Source organism: Coregonus lavaretus, assembly GCF_964263955.1.
Source record: "Coregonus lavaretus genome assembly, chromosome: 4".
Taxonomy (NCBI): domain Eukaryota; kingdom Metazoa; phylum Chordata; class Actinopteri; order Salmoniformes; family Salmonidae; genus Coregonus; species Coregonus lavaretus.
The window spans coordinates 55,755,590-55,777,079 of NC_139991.1; the positions used below are offsets into that span (position 1 = coordinate 55,755,590).

General features: G+C 41.6%; 1 protein-coding gene across 3 annotated transcripts; it reads right to left on the reverse strand.

Moving 5' to 3' along the window:
• Positions 1–605: 605 nt before the first annotated feature.
• On the reverse strand, positions 606–21,471 carry LOC311128240 (endoplasmic reticulum mannosyl-oligosaccharide 1,2-alpha-mannosidase-like). Of its 3 annotated transcripts, none has more exons than XM_084160276.1 (14): positions 21,381–21,471; positions 17,210–17,353; positions 15,605–15,713; positions 14,976–15,208; positions 14,662–14,786; positions 11,802–11,923; positions 11,457–11,648; positions 11,058–11,206; positions 10,575–10,763; positions 10,029–10,219; positions 9,688–9,808; positions 7,600–7,794; positions 5,333–5,464; positions 606–2,878 (listed from the first exon to the last, which is right to left on the reverse strand). In XM_084160276.1, exons 2-14 carry the CDS (start codon positions 17,309–17,311, stop codon positions 2,669–2,671), a joined length of 2,070 nt encoding a protein of 689 aa, XP_084016402.1. In that variant the 5' UTR covers positions 17,312–17,353; positions 21,381–21,471; the 3' UTR covers positions 606–2,668. The 3 variants fall into 3 exon arrangements, with proteins under 3 accessions (XP_084016402.1, XP_084016403.1, XP_084016404.1); XM_084160277.1 differs by lacking the exon at positions 21,381–21,471 and adding an exon at positions 21,229–21,364; XM_084160278.1 differs by lacking the exons at positions 9,688–9,808; positions 10,029–10,219.
• Positions 21,472–21,490: the final 19 nt, after the last annotated feature.

Sequence of the window (21,490 nt, forward strand, 5' to 3'; positions counted from 1 at the left end):
CATCCAGGACATCTACTTGAAACGGTGGCTGAGGAAGTCCCGCAGCATCAAGGACCCCACACACCCCAGTCACGAACTGTTCACAATTTAAAACACTTCCCTCCCAATCCCCCCCTTCCCTGATACATATGTAAATATTGGACTATAAATTGTGCCTTCCTGTGTTATACTTTTGCTAAAATGATTCTTCTATTCTACTGAGCCATGAACTTTATGTTTGTGTATTATTTTATTATTTCTTATTGTTGTTGCATTATTGAGAAGGAACCTGCAAGTAAGCATTTCGTTGGACGGTGTATACCATGTACAGTGCCTTCAGAAAGTATTCACACCCCTTGACTTTTTCCACATTTTGTTGTTACAGCCTGAATTTAAAATGGATTAAATTGAGATTTTTGGTCACTGGCCTATACACAATAGCCCACAATGTCAAAGTGGAATTACGTTCTTTGACATTTTTACAAATTAATAAAATATTAAAAGCTGAAATGTCTTGAGTCAATAAGTATTCAACAACTTTGTTATTGCAAGCCTAAATAAGTTCAGGAGTAAAAATGCACTTAACAAGTCACATAATAAGTTACGTGGATAATAGTGTGCAACAATAGTGTAACATTATTTTTATTTCAAAAAATATATATATACATCATCGGTCAAAACTTTTAGAACACCTACTCATTCAAGAGTTTTTCTTTATTTTAACTATTTTCTACATTGTAGAATAATAGTGAAGACATCAAAACTATGAAATAACACATATGGAATCATGTAGTAACCACAAAAAGTGTTAAACAAATCAAAATATATTCTATATTTGAGATTCTTCAAATAGCCACCCTTTGTCTTGATGACAGCTTTGCACACTCTTGGCATTCTCTGTGTGTAGATGGGTGAGAAAAAAATAATATTTGATCCATTTTAAATTCAGGCTGCAACACAACAACATGTGGAATAAGTCAAGGGTATATGAATACTTTCTGAAGGCACTAATAAAACCTGAAAACTGTAAGGAAAACATGAACAATTATCACCCAAACCTCAGGAAAACAAGTACCCTTCTCATAGGCACTTACTAGTCTATATTAATTCTGGTAGTTCATTAGCCTAATTCTGGTAATAATTCTGACTGATGAGGAGTCTGGGTTTGTAGATTTAATTCAAGAAACAAGAAATTATTCTACACAGAACCGAAACATCTAAACATGAGAATGCTCTGTGGCAGCACATCACTTTAATTAGGCAGTGGCGTGTAGATTCATCTCGGAACCCAGAACCCAAATCTCACAGTTCAGTCACGAGAGACTAGCCTACAAGTCGATTGCATAAACCTTAACTCCCTCATGATGAGACGGATACAGACATATTGGCCCAAATAAAATATGTATGAAATTCTCATCACGTAGCAATATTGAGTTATTTAGCTACACAAATTATGTCTGCATTGGATAAATCACATTATCCAAACTGTCCGTTACTTCATTGCCTAGAAGACATTACATTCTCAATTACCCTTCATACAATCCCATGATATGGGACGGTTAGACTTCTCATAAGTGCTCACGAAAAACACATAAAAAAACCAAATATCAACAAGAAAAGGACACATTCACCGTAAAAGTACAAAATAAATAGCTGTCATTGTAAGCTGTGGTCCCAAGTGTAACAATGATCAAGGACATTTCATTCACAGGCCATCAGTGTTGTTTTTTATCCATTAGGCTATAGCACAAAGAATCACCTGCACACATCACTACTCAAATCTACTCCCACATCACTTAAACATACAAATGAAAGACAGTAAATCTTTCCTTTCTTACATGGATGTGCAAAGCATTCTTCATCACAAGAGCTTCACAGTTGCGTACTGAAGGCTACTTCAACTGGTCCTCCACAGTGACTAGTGGTGTAATGCCAATAGAAATAGAACGAACACACAAAAATGCCCGCAAGGTCCACCCATTACGGCATCATTGACTTGAATGGAGACGCCCATTCTTGTCATTCTATTTCTGTGGTAATGCCTATCAAGGAGAGGGACTTGTGAAAGAGCAATGGGATAGGAGTGTTTCCTCTACCATTATAGGCTCTCAACATGCCAACCGATTAATTCAGTATTCACTTCTTCAAGGTGACCCATGCTTGAACATAAATTATTAGGAAAAATCTGTGCAAAACCATGACCAACTTTAGGTATTTCCACCATATTGCATATCCTTTGTCAGCCCGTCAGGGAGGGGAAGGGAGTGGATGATATTACTGTCTGTCCAGTGTTAGAAAATAATCGAACAGGCACCTGGGGAAGCTTAGTCTAATTTATCTCCCAGTCATCCCACCTCTGCAATAAACCTAGTTAATTTTAAGCTAATTGTGTAGGCCTGTCGTCTTGTTTCATTTGAACTGAACAGCAAGCCATCCAGCTTTTCAAATTACAAAAGCTTTGTACAACAGAGACCAGTTCTATGGCATCGCCCCGATCCCAGGATAAACCCAAACTCCTCCACTTGAAAACCTATTGACTAGTCTGTCTTTGACTATGCACCGGCACACCACAGTGAGTCAAGCTGGATCCCTTGAGAAGAAGGCAGCTGTTTGGATTCTAAACCCTAGAAAGGAGGTTCAAACCGGGATCTTGGTGGTAAGCTGCTCCTCTATGACATCACTTCCTGTCTCAGACCGGAGGAGATTGCCAGATGGGTAGTGGGTGGGCCTCGGTGTTGAACACATACTTGTCTAGGCTAAGCAGCTCCAGGTCATCTGAGAACAACAGATATAAGTACTTGAGCGTCTCCCCCAGGAAGAAGCTCTCCATCTTGTCCCTGGGACCAGGGTTCACGGGGTCACGCACGTTACTGATGGAGGTATAGCCTCCGCTTGGCACCTGGAGAGGAAGCAGAGCATGAAGGGACAGGAAACCCAAACTCCTCCACATGAAATCCAATCTACAAGTCTGTCTTTGACTCTTCGCCACCACACCACAGGGACATTCCACCTCAAAAAGCACAAGAGGATTTCGACACCCACCATTTCAGATTGTTCTGAAATTGTTTCTGTTGTTCGAAACAGATAAGATTAGCATTCCTGCAACATTATTTTGTTGAAATATCATTTAATCTCTGAGAAATTAAGCTAATTGATTGCACCCAAATTGGCCATTTTAATTTATAAGATTCATATAATAATCAATAAATATAGTACCAAACATCTGATTTGGACCAAACTTATGGACCCTCCACACCCCATTCCAATCCCACCCCAAATATGAGTATATCGTATCAGTTCTCCATGTCTGACAAGTATTATGGAGCTGCGGCTTGAAGTATTGTTTCTTCATCCTATGTAATGTATTCCCAGTGGATTTTGGTGAAGTTTTTTTCCCCCTGTTCAGATAAATTAATTATTGAAGTTGTTAGGTTTATGTCCCATCCTACATATTACCAGGTTCAGACCACTAGATAGTACTGTTCCAGGTGATACAAAATATATATTTTTAAAGGAATAGTTCACCCAAATTATAAAAATACATATGTTTCTTTATCCTGTAAGCAGTCTAAGGATAAGGCATGACAGCAATCCATGCGTTTGTTTTGCTGTCCATTGTTTCCACTGTTTTTAGCATTTGTGGCACAAATCCAATGCAAGTTAATGGTACCTATATTAGCATTCTCACGCTTCATGTCCAAATCATCCTGAAGTATCTAAAAAAAACTCAATGATGTTACTTATAGATTATTTGGATATAAAAAGTTAGCATTTGAAACAGGGTCCAGGTAAACAAAACCAAAACATGGGTTGCTGTCATACCTTGTCCATAAACTGCTTACAGGGTAAGGAAACCAATCTGTTTTTTTGTAATTTGGGTGAACTATCCCTTTAATATTGAGACGTTCTTAAAAAAAACAAATCACCTAAGTAGGAACAGCAACATCTAGTGTTCAGACCTTGGTAATATCAGGATGTAGGATTGGACATAAACCTAACAACTTCAATGACTAACAGGGGGAAAAAACAATCACCAAATTCACTGAGAATACATTACATAAATGAAGAAAAAATACTCCAAGCCACAGCTCCATACTACTTGTCAGACATAGAGAACGGATACTGTATACTCGTTGTTAGGGTGGGATTGGAGTGGGGTGGCTTTGATTTTTGAGGGGGATTCCTCATTGTTAGAAAAAAGTTTGGTACAAATCTGATGTTAAGTACTATATTTATTGAATATTATATGAATCCTATAAATTACAATTGCCAATTTGGGTGCAATCAATTCGCTTAATTTCTCAAGAGATCAAATTAGATTTAAAAAAAAGTTATGTTGCAGGAATGCTAATCTTATCTTTTTTTAACTACATAAATGATTTCAGAACAATCTGAGATGGTGGGTGTCATGGCTTGCTGAAATGACATGGAACGACCCCACAGTGAGTCAAGCCGGATCCCTTAAGAAGGCAGCATTGGTGTCACAGCTCAGATGATTATGTTCATTGAGAAATTCAAGTAGACTCACCCTATTGCCTTCCGACAGATGGCGTCTTTCTAACGAGACTGCATTGTCATGAGCCATCTGTCATGCAAATCGTAGAGCTCATCTTTAACAATAAAGATTCCTCTGCATCCGCATGAAAGTAGGATCTGGGTTTTAGAAATGACTGCGTTCTTGCATTGACACGCTATGAACCAGCTGGCAGATGCAATGGCTAACTGAAACCATGCACCAGTCTGTCAGCTGATCAAACTTCTTGTATTTAGCAGAACACAGTTTACTGACATAAATGTGCTAGCTTGTTTAAATGGCCCTTACGGTAGCTAGTTAGCCAGCATGCTAATAAAGTTGTACTGCACAAAATTATGGGACTGTTCTCAGAATGTAGCTCATTTAGCTTCTTAATTCAGCCAGTGAGACTAGCTTAGCTAACAACCAAGCTAGCTAGCATTTCAAACGTTATAAATACTGCTTCTTCAACCTCCTTAGCTTGATGTAGAATTAGGTAGTTAAGAAAACGTCAAAATTGCCTAAAGGTTTATCGTTTTTGTTAAGATTAATCCTGACTGTTAGGTGGTTCGTTAGACGAAGTCACCTTAATAACATTTTCGAATGGTATGACAGCATAAAAGTTGCCAAAATACTTTTCCCACGGGGGGCCAGTATGAAATATAAATATATAAATAATGTATGCACTCACTAACTGTAAGTCACTCTGGATAAGAGCGTCTGATAAATGACTAAAAATGTAAATGTAAATGATCTATCCCATATAAAAGTTTGCAAAATATCAGACAGATCAGTCCAGAGAGAGTCGTTGCGCTATCTGACGCAAGACATTGGACTCACCCTGGTGTATCTGTTGAAGCTCTCTAGAATGTCCCAGCCCCAGTCTCTGTATTTAGTTTCCTTAGTGAATCTGTACAGGTAGAACAGACTCTCCACTGTCTCTGGTCTCAGGAGGTTGTGTCTGTCTGAAGGCTGCGGGAGAAAATACATGCAAACGCACATAGGGTGCTTCCGAAATTGCCCCCCATTTCCTATACAGTGCACTACTTTTAGGGAATAGGGTGCCATTTAAGAATCAACAATACACATTGACAGTAAAGTGGGTGCAAATATACATCTTCTTATGCTTTGATTGATGAAGTTTGTATGCTGTAGTATTTGGGAAACAAGTTTTTAGAGGGTTAATTCCAGCAGTGAGGGAGAAAACAAATACTGTGTATCTGATATATTTTCAGCTTTATTACACCCTGGAGCCACTAATGACTCCTATTACTCTGCCACTCGAAATCTCTAGACAGGGATTAGTGCAAGACACAGAAATACAGTGAGGGAAAAAAGTATTTGATCCCCTGCTGATGTTGTACGTTTGCCCACTGACAAAGAAATGATCAGTCTATCATTTTAATGGTAGGTTTATTTGAACAGTGAGAGACAGAATAACAACAAAAAAATCCAGAAAAACGCATGTCAAAAAATGTTATAAATTGATTTGCATTTTAATGAGGGAAATAAGTATTTGACCCCCTCTCAATCAGAAAGATTTCTGGCTCCCAGGTGTCTTTTATACAGGTAACGAGCTGAGATTAGGAGCACACTTAAAGGGAGTGCTCCTAATCGCAGCTTGTTACCTGTATAAAAGATACCTGTCCACAGAAGCAATCAATCAATCATATTCCAAACTCTCCACCATGGCCAAGACCAAAGAGCTCTCCAAGGATGTCAGGGACAAGATTGTAGACCTACACAAGGCTGGAATGGGCTACAAGACCATCGGCAAGCAGCTTGGTGAGAAGGTGACAACAGTTGGTGCGATTATTTGCAAATGGAGAAACACAAAAGAACTGTCAATCTCCCTCTGCCTGGAGCTCCATGCAAGATCTCACCTCGTGGAGTTGCAATGATCATGAGAACGGTGAGGAATCAGCCCAGAACTACACGGGAGGATCTTGTCAATGATCTCAAGGCAGCTGGGACCATAGTCACCAAGAAAACAATTGGTAACACACTACGCCGTGAAGGACTGAAATCCTGCAGCGCCCGCAAGGTCCCCCTGCTCAAGAAAGCACATATACAGGGCCGTCTGAAGTTTGCCAATGAACATCTGAATGATTCAGAGGAGAACTGGGTGAAAGTGTTGTGGTCAGATGAGACCAAAATCGAGCTCTTTGGCATCAACTCAACTCGCCGTGTTCGGAAGAGGAGGAATGCTGCCTATGACCCCAAGAACACCATCCCCACCGTCAAACATGGTGGTGGAAACATTATGCTTTGGGGGTGTTTTTCTGCTAAGGGGACAGGACAACTTCATCGCATCAAAGGGACGATGGACGGGGCCATGTACCGTCAAATCTTGGGTGAGAACCTCCTTCCCTCAGCAGGGGCATTGAAAATGGGTCGTGGATGGGTATTCCAGCATGACAATGACCCAAAACACACGGCCAAGGCAAGAAAGGAGTGGCTCAAGAAGAAGCACATTAAGGTCCTGGAGTGGCCTAGCCAGTCTCCAGACCTTAATCCCATAAGAAATCTGTGGAGGGAGCTGAAGGTTCGAGTTGCCAAACGTTAGCATCAAAACCTTAATGACTTGGAGAAGATATGCAAAGAGGAGTGGAACAAAATCCCTCCTGAGATGTGTGCAAACCTGGTGGCCAACTATAAGAAACGTCTGACCTCTGTGATTGCCAACAAGGGTTTTTCCACCAAGTACTAAGTCATGTTTTGCAGAGGGGTCAAATACTTATTTCCCTCATTAAAATGCAAATCAATTTATAACATTTTTGACATTAATTTTTCTGGATTTTTTTGTTGTTATTCTGTCTCTCACTGTTCAAATAAACCTACCATTAAAATTATAGACTGATCATGTCTTTGTCAGTGGGCAAACGTACAAAATCAGCAGGGGATCAAATACTTTTTTCCCTCACTGTAAGATGAGCAGCAAAGTAAACAAAGATTGAAAGAAACACAGTAGAAGCTAAATACCCCTCTATATCTCACAGACACATATTGTCTAAGTCCCAAATTGCACCCTATTCCCTATGTAGTGCACTAAATAAAGAATAGGGTGCCCATTTGGGATGCTCCAATATTCTCCCAGTAGAACCCACCTTGACGTCGATGTCTCGCCCCTCGTAAGGCTGCAGGTTGAAATGGGCGATCTCGGGGCTCAGGCCCGTCTCCATCTGGACGTACATCTGGTGGCACGTCTCCATCAGCTGCAGGGCTAGCTCCATGTGGTCCTCTGGCAGCCCATTGTGGGCACCCAGCGCCAGAGTGCCAGGCAGGAAACACACCAGGTGGTCCTGAAAGGGAGGGTAGAGAGAGGGGGAGGACATAGAAAGAGAGAGGGCAGAGAACAGAGAGAAATAGAGAGAGAGCGAGAGAGAGAGAGAGAGAGAGGGAAGGACAGAGAGAAAGAGGGGGGGAGAGAGAGAGAGACAGAGAGAGGTGGTGAGTCTTTATTGTACACACATATAACTCAATATACAGTACCAGTCAATAGTTTGGACACCCCTACTCATTCCAGGGTATTTTACTATACATTGTAGAATAATAGTGAAGACATCAAAACTATGAAATAACACATATGGAATCATGTAGTATCCCAAAAAGTGTTAAACAAATCTAAATATATTTGAGATTTTAGATTCTTCAAATGGCCAACCTTTGCCTTGATGACAGCTTTGCACACTCTAGGCATTCTCTCAACCAGCTTCACCTGGAATGCTTTTACAACAGTCTTGAAGGAGTTCCCACATATGCTGAGCACTTATTGGCTGCTTTTCCTTCACTCTGTCGTCCGACTCATCCCAAACCATCTCAATTGGGTTGAGGTTGGGGGATTGTGGAGGCCAGGTCATCTGATGCAGCACTTACACAGCACTTACTCACTCTCCTTATTGGTAAAATAGCACTTACACAGCCTGGAGGTGTGTTGGGTCATTGTCCTGTTGAAAAACAAATGATAGTGTGCCTTGAATTCTAAATAAATCATAGACAGTGTCACCAGTAAAGCACCCCCACACCATAACACCTCCTCCTCCATGCTTTACGGTGGGAACTACACATGCGGAGATCATCCGTTCACCCACACCGTGTCTCACAAAGACACAGCGGTTGGAACCAAAAATCTCCAATTTGGACTGCAGACCAAAGGACACATTTCCACTGGTCTAATGTCCATTGCTCGTGTTTCTTGGCCCAAGCAGGTCTCTTCTTCTTATTGGTGTCCTTTAGTAGTTGTTTCTTTGCAGCAATTCCACCATGAAGGCCTGATTCACACAGCCCCCTCTGAACAGTTGATGTTGAGATGTGTCTGTTACTTGAACTCTGTGAAGCATTTATTTGGGCTGCAATTTCTGAGGCTGGTAACTCTAATGAACTTATCCTCTGCAGGAGAGGTAAATCTGGGTCTTCCGTTCCTGTGGCGGTCCTCATGAGTTTCCGTTTCATAATAGCACTTGATGGTTTTGACTGTCGTTTCTCTTTGCTTATTTGAGCTGTTCTTGCCATAATATGAACTTGGTCTTTTACCAAATAGAGCTATCTTCTGTATACCCCCCCTACCTTGTCACAGCACAACTGATTGGCTCAAATGCATTAAGAAGGAAATAAATTCCACAAATTAACTTTTAAGAAGGCACACCTGCTAATTGAAATGCATTCCAGGTGACTACCTCATGAAGCTGGATGAGAGAATGCCAAGAGTGTGCAAAGCTGTCATCAAGGCAAAAGGTGGCTATTTGAAGAATCTAAAATCTAAGATATATTTTGATTTGTTTAACACTTTTTTGGTTACTACATGATTCCATATGTGTTTTTCATAGTTTTGATAAAAATAGTTTTGATAAAAATAAAGAAAAACCTTTGAATGAGTAGGTGTGTCCAAACTTTTGATTGGTAGTGTACATTAAGATGACTAAAACCAAATCGAAACTGTGTGGAACTTATAATGAACCTACATTCATACAGTTTCTTGACTGTGTCCAGCTCGCTAATCATCACCGAAATAAAAGCTAGACAGTCAAGTAGCATCGCAAATTCCAAAAACAATGGATAGAGGACAATTTTTTGCAAATTTTGACGACAAGGAAATACAACCAATTTTCAGTGCGGCGCTCCGCACCTCGTTGAAGAATGAATGCAGTCCCCTGGCCAAAATGAGTTTGACACCCCTGGTGTAGTCGCTCTCTCACCATTTTAGGGTTGAAGCGGTTATGGTTGAGCTCCCCTACGAAGGTCAGCCTGCTGGGGCCCGTGGTTCTCAGGAGGTGCTTCTTTACCCCCTCCACCGCCTCCAGGTAGTCCTCCAAAAGACTGAGCATAACATACCCATACATCTCTATTAGTTTATCTGTAATGCTGCAAGACAAGTCTCCTCAACGCAAATGTGATCATGTGATCTGATAGAACCAAATATAAGTTGCAACATTTCTTTAACTCCCAGGTTCCAGAAATCAAGGGAATAAGCAAGACATCTGGAATCCTCCAACCAGGATAACCAGGAATTTGCAAACATAACCAAATAGATGCTTACTCTGGTTCAGTCTTGCCTCCCTGGATCCACTGTTTGAGCAGGTACTCGTAGTAGCTGTCTGCCCGGGCCCCCAGGGTGAACACTCCTTTGTGGGTGAACTGGCCGCTGTTGGTGTTGATGAACATGGGCACCAGGCCGTCATGTTTCCCTGGCAGCTTATGGACCAGCCTCATCACCTCATTCACCACCTCCTAGGGAGGCACAGGCAGGTTGATAAAGACTTGGGTCATATTTATTAGAGCGCACCGTAAAAAACATTTTGCAAAGGAAAACCTTCCTCTCAAATTCAAACCTATGCAATAATGAGTTAAACTCCTCCAACTTCAATCTATGCAGCCAGACAGAGATTTTGTGTCCAGAAATTACGGATTGAGTCAAGGTTGGTTTTTCAATGGGGGTCATCCGTTGACAGATAACGGAGATCATTGTTTGTCAAAAACCACAATATGTCTGCCTAGTTGAATTGAATTTTTGACAGCCGTAGCCTACACCCAAAAAACACGACATGACCCACAGGAGGCACAGAGCGCCCCTCTCTGGCCTCACCTGGTACTGCGGATCTTGGGTAAGGCGGCTGAGCTCTCTGAACTCCAGCTGGACACTGGTGACCTCGGCCAGTGTGCTGTCGGATGTCCAGCGAGGTGGGTGGGCTGTGTGCTTCCCAATGTTCACATCAGAGAAGGGGATCTTGGAGGGGGTTTTGAAGGCAGGCATCAACCTCAACCCAATATCTTTCTACAGGAGCAGAAGGGAAGGAAAGATGAGAAAATACCTATTAATCACCATCAACAGTCATTAGTAAATTAGCTAATTGAATTAAGTACTTGTCTGACTCATTCATTCTTAAAGTGAAGAGAAGAGCATTTTTCCTGCTTTGATAATACAGTATGTGTCAGTCACAAATAAACAGTGAACAGGGGAATTAAAGTGTGAAACAAAAGATGTAGGTAGAGTCAAAAGTAAAGACCATACCCTTGTCTAGTAGCCCTGTGACAATCTGTCCTAGCCTTTCTTTCCCATGTCACTCACAGCCTTCTCCAGGAACATCTCATCCCCAGTCAGGTGGTAGGTGCTCAGCAGGCCTCCCACAATCCGTATGGTGCTCTCAAACAGGTTCACATCCACATTCTTAGAGAACGACAACTCAGTCTCCACCCACTTCCTCGCCTCCTCAAACTCTGCATATGAGAGAGAGAGAGAAAGACAGACATATAAATACAGATCATTTTTTGTGAGAAATTCAGCCATGGGTTCTGTTTCACAGCAGCAAATAGAGAGTAGCATCTAGTAGAGAGAGAGAGAGAGAGAGAGAGAGAGAGAGAGAGAGAGAGAGAGAGAGAGAGAGAGAGAGAGAGAGAGAGAGAGAGAGAGAGAGAGAGAGAGAGAGAGGAGAGAGTGGGGTGTATGTGTGTGTGGAGGCCTAGCTACCTTCTTTCAGTCCCAGGATCCACATGGTGTCCAGAGCATCAATGATAGTCAGCCCCAGGCCAAACCACTCGCCGTAGGACTTAGAAACGGGCTTGAGTTCATCATGACCCCAGGCAAACTCCTTATAGCCCTTCCATGCATGCCTAAAGGCCTCTCGCACTGTTTCCAGCCTGTCCACAGGCTTCACTGAAACTACACACAGTAAACACTTTTACTCTATAAAGCACACACAAAAAAACGTGTATATTTGTGAAGCCAAAACCACAACACTGGTCAAGCTATGGAGTACGTGAGGGTGTGCGGTATGGTTGAGGGTATGAGATGGTGCGTGTGGCAGAGACTTACCTGGTGCCAGTGGGGCAGCGTCTTCAGGGTTGACTGGTACAGCGGGCACAGCTGCATCCTTCTCATGGGCAGAGGGTGGGGGTTCTGTAGCCTGGTCCGCCTCGATCATGGCCCGTCGCCAGCTACATGCATGAAACACACAACACACAAGTTATAAAGGATATGAAACTGTAAACAAATAGTAATAACAGTATTACTGCAGAATGACCCTGATTGGTCAACAGAGCTGAATTCAATATCAAATGTGGTTAAGCATGACAATATGTGATGTAAACAGATAGGTCTACTTTCTTGGGGACCTGAATATTGACTGGTTTTCATCAAGCTGTCCACTCAAGAGGAAGCTTCTCACAGTAACCAGTGCCTGTAATCTGGTTCTGGTTATTAATCAACCTACCAGGGTGTTCACAAACACTACAGGAGCAAGATCATCCACATGTATCTATCACATTTTTACTAATACTGTAGAACTTTGTTCTAAAGCTGTATCCGTACCCATTGGATGCAGTGATCACTGGTGGCTATATCCAGGAAAGCCAAAGTTCCAAAAGCTGGGCCTAAAATAGTGTATAAGATTTTACTGTGACTCTTATGTGGGTGATGTTACAAATATTTGTTGGTCTGATAAGATTAATAAGGAGCATACAGACGCTGCACTTGATTCATTTATGAAATTGCTTCTTCCAATTATTGATAAACATGCCCCTGTTAAGAAACTGACTGTTAAAACTGTTAAGGCTCCATGGATTGATGAGGAACTGAAAAACTGTATGGTTGAAAGAGATGGGGCAAAAGGAGTGGCTAATAAGTCTTGCTGCACATCTGACTGACTGACTTACTGCAAATTGAGAAATTATGTGACTAAACTCAACAAAAAGAAGAAGAAACTGTATTATGAAGCCAAGATCAATGATATAAAGAATGATGGAAAAAAAACTTTGGAGTACTTTAAATGAAATGATGGGCAGAAAGACAAATTAAACTCCATCTTTCATTGAATCAGATGGCTTATTCATCACAAAACCATTTGATGTTGCCAATTATTTTAATGATTACTTCATGGGTAAAGCAGGCAAACTTAGGCAGGAAATGCCAACAATGAACAATGAGCCATCGTACTCAAGCATAAAAAAACTAATAATGAAAGAAAAGCATTGCAAGTTAGAATTTTGTAAAGTTAGTGTGGGAGAGGTGGAAAAATTATTGTTATCGATCAATAATGACAAACCTCCTGGCATTGACAACTTAGATGGAAAGCTAATGAGGATGGTAGCTGACTCTATAGCCACTCCTATCTGTCATATCTTTAATCTGAGCCTAGAGGAAAGTCTTTGTCCTCGGGCCTGGAGGGAAGCCAAAGTAATTCCGCTACCCTAGAGTGGTAAAGCTGCCTTTACTGGTTCTAACAGCAAACCCATCAGCTTGCTGCCGGCTCTTAGCAAACTGTTGGAAAAAATTGCGTTTGACCAAATACAATGCTATTTCTCTGTAAACAAATTAACAACAGACTTTCATCATGCTTAGAGAGAAGGGCACTCAACATGTACTGCACTGATACAAATGACTGATGATTGGATGAAAGAAATTGATAATAAGAACATTGTGGGAGCTGTACTGTTAGATTTAAGTGCAGCCTTTGATATTATTGACCATAACCTGTTGTTGAGAAAACGTATGTGTTATGGCTTTTCAATCTCTGCCATATCGTGGATTAAGAGCTTCTATCTAACATAACTCAAAGAGTAATGGAAGCTTCTCTAATGTCAAACATGTAAAGTGTGGTGTACTGCAGGGCAGCCCTCTAGGCACTCTACTCTTTTCTATTTTTACCAATGACCTGCAACTGGCATTATAAACAAAGCATGTGTGTCCATGTATGCTGATGATTCAACCATATATGCATCAGCAACCACAGCTAATGAAGTCACTGAAACCCTTAACAAAGAGTTGATGTCTTTTTTGTAATGGGTAGCCATTACTAAACTGGTCCTGAACATCTCCAAAACTAAGAGCATTGTATTTGGTAAAAATCCATCCCTTAGTTCTACACCTCAGCAGAATCTGGTAATGAATGGTGTGGCTGTTGAGCAAGTTGAGGAGACTAAATTACTTGTGTTACCTTAGATTCTAAACGGCCATGGTCAAAACATATACTATAGATTCAATGGTTGTAAAGATGGGGAGAGGTCTGTCAGTAATAAAGAGATGCTCTGCTTTCTTGACACCACACTCCAAAATGCAAGTCCTGCAGGCTCTTGTTTTGTCTTATCTTGATTATTTTCCAGTCGTGGGCAAGCGCTGCAAGGAAATACCTAGTTAAGCTGCAGCTGACCAAGAACAGAGTGGCACGTCTTGCTCTTCATTGTAATCAGAGGGCTGATATAAATACTATGAATGCCAGTTTCTCTTGGCTAAGCGTTGAGGAGAGACTGACTGCATCACTTCTTCTTTTTATAAGAAACATGAATGTGTTGAAAATCCCAAATTGTTTACAGAGTCAACTTACACACAGCTCTGACAAACACACTTACCCCACCAGACATGCCACCAGGGGGCTTTTCACAGTCCCCAAATCCAGAACAAATTCAAGAAAGTGTACAGTATTATATAGAGCCATCATTGCATGAAACTCCGTTCCATCTCATATTGCTCAAATGAACAGCAAACCTGGTTTCAAAAAACAGAAAAAGCAACACCTCACGGCACAATGCCTCTCCCGTATTTGACCTAGATAGTTTGTGTGTATGTATTGATATGTAGGCTACGTGTGCCTTTTTAAAATTGATGTAGTTCTGTCCTTGAGCTGCTGCTTTCACAAAAGCTAATGGGGATCCTAATAAAATACCAAATAGGGTTTTACCTGACAAGTGGCTTCTCTCCCTGCTCTTCCTCTTCAGCTTTCTCCACTGGTTTTACCAGTGAATCTGATACATTCCACTCCTTCTGCAGGCTTGGAGGTCCTCTCTTGTTTGGGAATGGTCTCTTCTACGTAGGTAAACACAGTTAATTACAATAGATTACAGCATGTTCTGACAAAGGCGCTGAAGGACAGCCAAAACAGTTGCTTCACTGTCTGTTCTTGGACCCAGAATCACTTGAATGGTTGTTAGGTTTAATTAAACATAAAACCAATCAAAACTGATAATTTAGTACAATAGCCAGACTGGTCCTGACCTTGGCTAGGGGTTTGGGTAGAGAGGGGACTTTTGGGATGACCTCTGGTATGAGTCCTGGACCCACTGCTGGACCCAGCTCTGGACCGACCGCTACACCCGCCAGGCCCACAGCCGCACCTCCAGCTTGGCCGATGGCTGGGCCAGCCACAGGGTTGACCCCTGGAGGGACAGGTTTCAGGCCTCTTTCCCAGTCTCCATCCCAGTCCTCCCTTACAGCCCTGTCCGACACGACTGAGCGCACACAAACACATGACAACACAGACATCAATACACAGCAACACAAAGCACAGGATCCTGCGCTTTGTACTCTCTGTGGTCACTAAAGATCCCATGGCATTTATCGTAAGAGTAGGGGTGTTAACTCCGGTGTCGTGGCTAAATTCCCAATCTGGCCCTCATGTCATCATGGCCACCTAATCATTCCCTGCTTCCAATTGGCTCATTCATCCCCCTCCTCTCCCCTGTAACTATTCCCCAGGTCATTGCTGTACATTAGAAAGTGTTCTCAGTCAACTTAACTGGTAAAATAGGGGTTAAATAAATAAACATCCACAGCGGCATACAAATACTAAATACTCCCCAGCTTTCTTTATCTAACAGCCAGTGAGTGTGGTGAAGGAGGCCTACCTCTCCATTGCTCTGAGAAGCTGGGGTAGAAGAGCAGTCCACATATCAGCAGCAGAGCCAGCAGGAAGAGGATGAGACTGCGCTGCAGCCGAGACAGCTGCTTCCACTTCTATAGAGAAGAGGAAAAGAAGCACTCAAAAGCAATCTCTCAATTCAAACGACAGTAGGACCCCAGCTCATTTCCCCATACCAGATCACCATTAAAGAGGGACAAAAGCTTTTGACAGACACTGTGATAGCTATTGTGTTACTTGCCTGCTACAACTCCAACATCTCTAGATGGTTGTTTTTCCACTACCTCACATACTGATCTAACCAGGGAGAGAGCAAGCAGTGAGGCTAGAGACAACAAAAATAGCTAGAGGCACAACAAGCTACTCTCACAGGCTGGCCACCTAGCATAATTAATACCTGTGCTGAGCCACGAATGCCTATCTGAGCAATCATCAGTGAACCATGATGGAAAACAATGCATCATTGTCTCAAGAGAGGCTTTGCCACTGGAATCTATCTAAATAAAACAATACCCAAGAAGACGCTGCCTAATCTTCCCTATACCAATGAAAACTACCATGAGCACTACTCCTCACATTCATGACTGCTATGCTTTTGCATATTGCCTGGGGCCGTATGTCTCAAGCTTCTCTGAGTAGAAGTGCTGATTTAGGATCAGTTTAGCCTTTTAGAGCACCCTGAATAAGATTCAATAGACAGGGGGTAGCTGATCCTAGATCAGCACTCTTACTCTGAGTCGCTTGATACATATGGCCCCAGTTCACAGTACTGTTGTGAGAGTTTTGACAGGTGTGTGGCTGTAGGACAGTGTTCACCAACTTTTTCTGAGTCAAGATCACTTTCTGAGTTAAAATGCAAATTGAGATCTACCGCTCAGTTTTTAGTATTTTTTTTTTCTACCGCTCTTTTTTTTTTTTTACATGACTTAAAAAACTTAAGCCTATGAAACATTAAACAATTAAAAACAGTTCTGTAGCAATGAGGTTTGTGCAGTTGGCTGTAGGCCCAATACATTCTCACTGCATATTGGCTATGCTTGAATTGCTTTGCCAATGTTGTTCTCAGACCATTTTGTATTACTTGTGAGGCACAGCTGAGTGAGCGTAATCAATTTTTTTTTTTTTTTTTACAGGATTGATGACCTGCATTTGATGGTCAGTCTGAGGGGAGGGAGGGAGCAGCAGTGAGGCTTACTCCTATGACCAGAGAAAGTGAAATATTCCTAGATATTAAAAATGACACAATCCGCTAATAATAACAACGCAAGCTTATCGTAACACTTTGCTGTACTCATTCATTGCGTGTGGAAGTAGGGAGAACGCAAATGTTATGGCTTATAAAAGTGTTGAACAAAGTGTTGACAGTGCTGAATAACAACTTAAACATGAACTTACACATAAAAACAGCAGCTCTTTGCTGTATTCGTTGAGATGCTCTCTAGTCATGGTTTTAAACATTTTTAAATCTCTCAGTATCAAATAGGAAAGCAAAGATTTATCGTTGGGTTTTTACAGAAATGTTTGGTGATTGACTAGGAAAGCCTTGGAGACCACTGCTGTAGGACAAGGGTTTTATATAAATAATACTCACCCTCCAGCAGGACTGGCGGCGGTGCTTTCCGTTGTTGTAGCTGCGGCTGTGTTGGTCACTGAGGGTCAGAGCGATGAAGTCCTTTCTGGATGGGGGGTACATCTCTCCAGCTGAATGGTACAGTCATAGGCCATAGACGCTGGACTGAGGGGATGGGGAAGAGAAGGAAATAATTTAGGAATAATTGACTTCATTTTGACCCATTAAACTAACTGTAACTATTTGCAAGGTGGCTTTTTATTGACAGCTAACATTACTTGAATTAAGAGTAGTAATTAAGTAATGAGTAATTAACACATCAAGACCAGTTAGATAGCAACTGAACTGTTCAGAAAAAAGGCTAGCTAAATGTTTGACTAACATTAGTTAGTTGGCTGGCATGATTCATAACTCCAAAAGACAAGGCTTTTTACAATTTGCCTTGTCTTTGGAGTTAAGAATTATAGCTAGAAGTTATATGAATCATAGCTATTTGGCTGGCTGACTTTGCAGCTAGCTAGCTAGCTATAGCTACAGCGCCTTCAAAAAGTACAGTGGCTTGCGAAATATTCACCCCCCTTGGCATTTTTCCTATTTTGTTGCCTTACAACCTGGAATTAAAATTGATTTTTTGGGGGTTTGTATCATTTGATTTACACAACATACCTACCACTTTGAAGATGCAAAATATTTTTTGGGTGAAACAAACAAGAAATAACACAAAAAAACAGAAAACTTGAGCGTGCATAACTATTCGCATAATTAAACAGGTTTCCCTCAAGAATTTCCCTGTATTTAGTGCCATCCATCATTCCTTCAATTCTGACCAGTTTCCCAGTCCCTGCCGATGAAAAACATCCACCACAGCATGATGCTGCCACCACCTTGCTTCACTGTGGGGATGGTGTTCTCCGTGTGATGAGAGGTGTTGGGTTTGCGCCAGACATAGCGTTTTCCTTGATGGCCAAAAAGCTCAACTTTAGTCTCATCTGACCAGAGTACCTTCTTCCATATGTTTGGGGAGTCTCCCACATGCCTTTTGGTGAACACCAAACGTGTTTGCTTATTTTTTTCTTTAAGCAATGGCTTTTTTTCTGGCCACTCTTCCGTAAAGCCCAGCTCTGTGGAGTGTATGGCTTAAAGTGGTCCTATGGACAGATACTCCAATCTCCGCTGTGGAGCTTTGCAGCTCCTTCAGGGTTACCTTTGGTCTCTTTGTTGCCTCTCTGATTAATGCCGTCCTTGCCTGGTCTGTGAGTTTTGGTGGGCGGCCCTCTCTTGGCAGGTTTATTGTGGTGACATATTCTATCAATTTTTTTATAATGGCTTTAATGGTGCTCCGTGGGATGTTCAAAGTTCCTGATATTTTTTTATAACCCAACCCTGATCTGTACCCTCCACAACTTTGTCCCTGACCTGTTTGGAGAGCTCCTTGGTCTTCATGGTGCCACTTGCTTGGTGGTGCCCCTTGCTTAGAGGTGTTGCAGACTCTGGGGCCTTTCAGAACAGGTGTATATATACTGAGATAATGTGACAGATCATGTGACACTTAGATTGCACACAGGTGGACTTTATTTAACTAATTATGTGACTTCTGAAGGTAATTGGTTGCACCAGGCTTCATAGCAAAGGGGGTGAATACATATGCATGCATCACTTTTCCACATTTTGTTGTGTTACAGCCTGAATTTAAAATGGATTACATGGAGATTTTTGTGTCACTCCCCTACACACAATACCCCATAATGTCAAAGTGGAATTATGTTTTTCTAAATTTTTGCAAATTCATAAAAAATCAAAAGCTGAAATGTCTTGAGTCAATAAGTATTCAACCCCTTTGTTATGGCAAGCCTAAATAAGTTTAAAATGTGCTTAACAAGTCCCATAATAAGTTGCATGGACTCACTGTGTGTGCAATAATAGTGTTTAACCTGATTTTTGAATGACTACCTCATCTCTGTACCCCACACACACATAGCTGCAGGACGTAGGGGTGCTGAGGGTGCTGCAGCACCCCCTGAAAAATCAGAATAAAGAAAATAAATATTAATACTTTTTTTTCTCCCAAAAGTTGTGCACTGGGCCTTTACTAGTCCTGTGTTAAAGGCGCTGCATGGTCAATCCAATAGCTGCATTGACCATGCAGCATTTACGTTGATATGGCCTCTGCAGAAGTTAGGGCATTCATACTTCTTACGCTTCACGGAGCAGTGCAGAGCTGTTGTGAAGGAAGTTGTCAAGGAAGTGAGTTTGTGTTTATACAGGACCTCCCGCCCCCAACTACCGTCAACCAATCATGACAATGTGGAGCTATACGGAGCCCTCTGCATTGTTACAAAATTTGGGAGGCGTACAGCGATGCAGTACGGAGCTCAATTTGGCCTCTGCGTGCCTCTGAAGGCGCCGCAATTCTGTCACACCCTCCATACAAAGCCTCCGACTACATTTTCGGATCAAGCATAAATTGGCTTTTAGCGGACCAATATAGCCGTCTATAGCATGGGCAATAATGGGCCTTTACTAGTCCTGTATGAACGGACCAATATAGCCGTGGGCAAAATAAAAATCACAGCATCCCCACCCCCAAACATCTTCCCGCGGCTATGCCCACACATACAGTTATCTGTAAGGTCCCTCATTCGAGCAGTATATTTCAAACACAGATTCAACCAAAGACCAGGGAGGTTTTCCAATGCCTCGCAAAGAAGGGCACCTATTGGTAGGTTTCTAAAAATGAAAAAAAGCAGACATTATATATCCCTTTGAGCATGGTGAAGTTATTAATTACACTTTGGATGGTGTATCAATAAACCCAGTCACTACAAAGATACAGGCGTCCTTCCTAACTCAGTTGCAGGATAGGAATTAAACCGCTCAGGGATTTCACCATGACGCCAATGGTGACTTTAAAACAGTTACAGTTTAATGGCTGCGATAGGAGAAAACTGAGGCTGTACATTGTAATTACACCACAATACTAACCTAATTGACAAAGTGAAAAGAAGGAAGCTTGTACAGAATAAAAATATTCCAAAACATGCATCCTGTTTGCAACAAGGCACTACAGTAATACAAAAAAAAATGTGGCAAAGCAATTCACTTTTTGTCCTGAATACAAAGTGTTATTTTTGGGGCAAATCCAATACAACACATTACTGAGTATCACTTTCCATATTTTCAAGCATAGTGCTGGCTGCATCATGTTATGGGTATGCTTGTAATCGTTAAGGACTGGGGAGTTTTTCAGGATGAAATAAAATGGAATGGAGCTAAGCACAGGCAAAATCCTAGAGGAAAACCTGGTTCAGGCTGCTTTCCACCAGACACTGGCAGATTAATTCACCTTTAAGCAGGAAAATAACCTAAAACACAAGGCCAAATATACACTGGAGTTGCTTACCAAGAAGACAGTGAATGTTCCTGAGTGGCCGAGTTACAGTTTTGACTTAAATCTACTTAAAAATATATGGCAAGACCTGAAAATGGTTGTCTAGCAATGATCAACAACAAAAATTTGACAGAGCTTGAAGAAATAATAAATGGCCAAATGTTGCACAATCCAAGTGTGGAAAGCTCTTAGAATTTTACAGCTGTAACAGCTGCCAAAGGTGCTTCTACAATGACAAAGTATTGACTGAATACTTATGTAAATGTATTTCCTTTTCAAATACATTTGCTAAAATTTCTAAAAACATATTTTCACTTTGTCATTATGGGGTATTCTGTGTAGATGGGTGAGAGAAAATCAATTGAATCCATTTTGAATTCAGGTTGGAACAAAACAACATGTGGAATAACTAAAGGGGTATGAATACTTTCTGAAGGCACTGTACAGTATGTCACTCAAACTCCCCCATAAGCTTACCCTTTCCCGTTGTAACCAGGTAGCTGTCCTCTGTCCTTGTCACTGAAAACTAGCTGGCTATCCTATAACCTACAACATAATATATTTGCTCCTTGCTAGCTATCCAATTGTTGACTTTTAACGTTACTGTTGAAAACTGATACACATTTCTCGCAAGTGAAGAGAGAGAGAATACCTTTCATTTTTCCAGTAACAACATGGCAAGCTAGCTTGTTAGCTAACGTTACCTCTCTTTCTTCCTTTTCGTTTACCTCCAAACAGTGGACGGTTTTGCAAAGACCAACGTTTAGCTAGGTTCGGGTACCCAGTGTAGTAGATTTTACTAACCTCAACTGTTGAAAATGGTAGGTTAGCAGCAGCTGCATCCTCATAAAGACAGCTCACCAGTGACAGTTCAGTGTGGGTCACATGACTCGAGGCCGCGTCATCATTGGTTG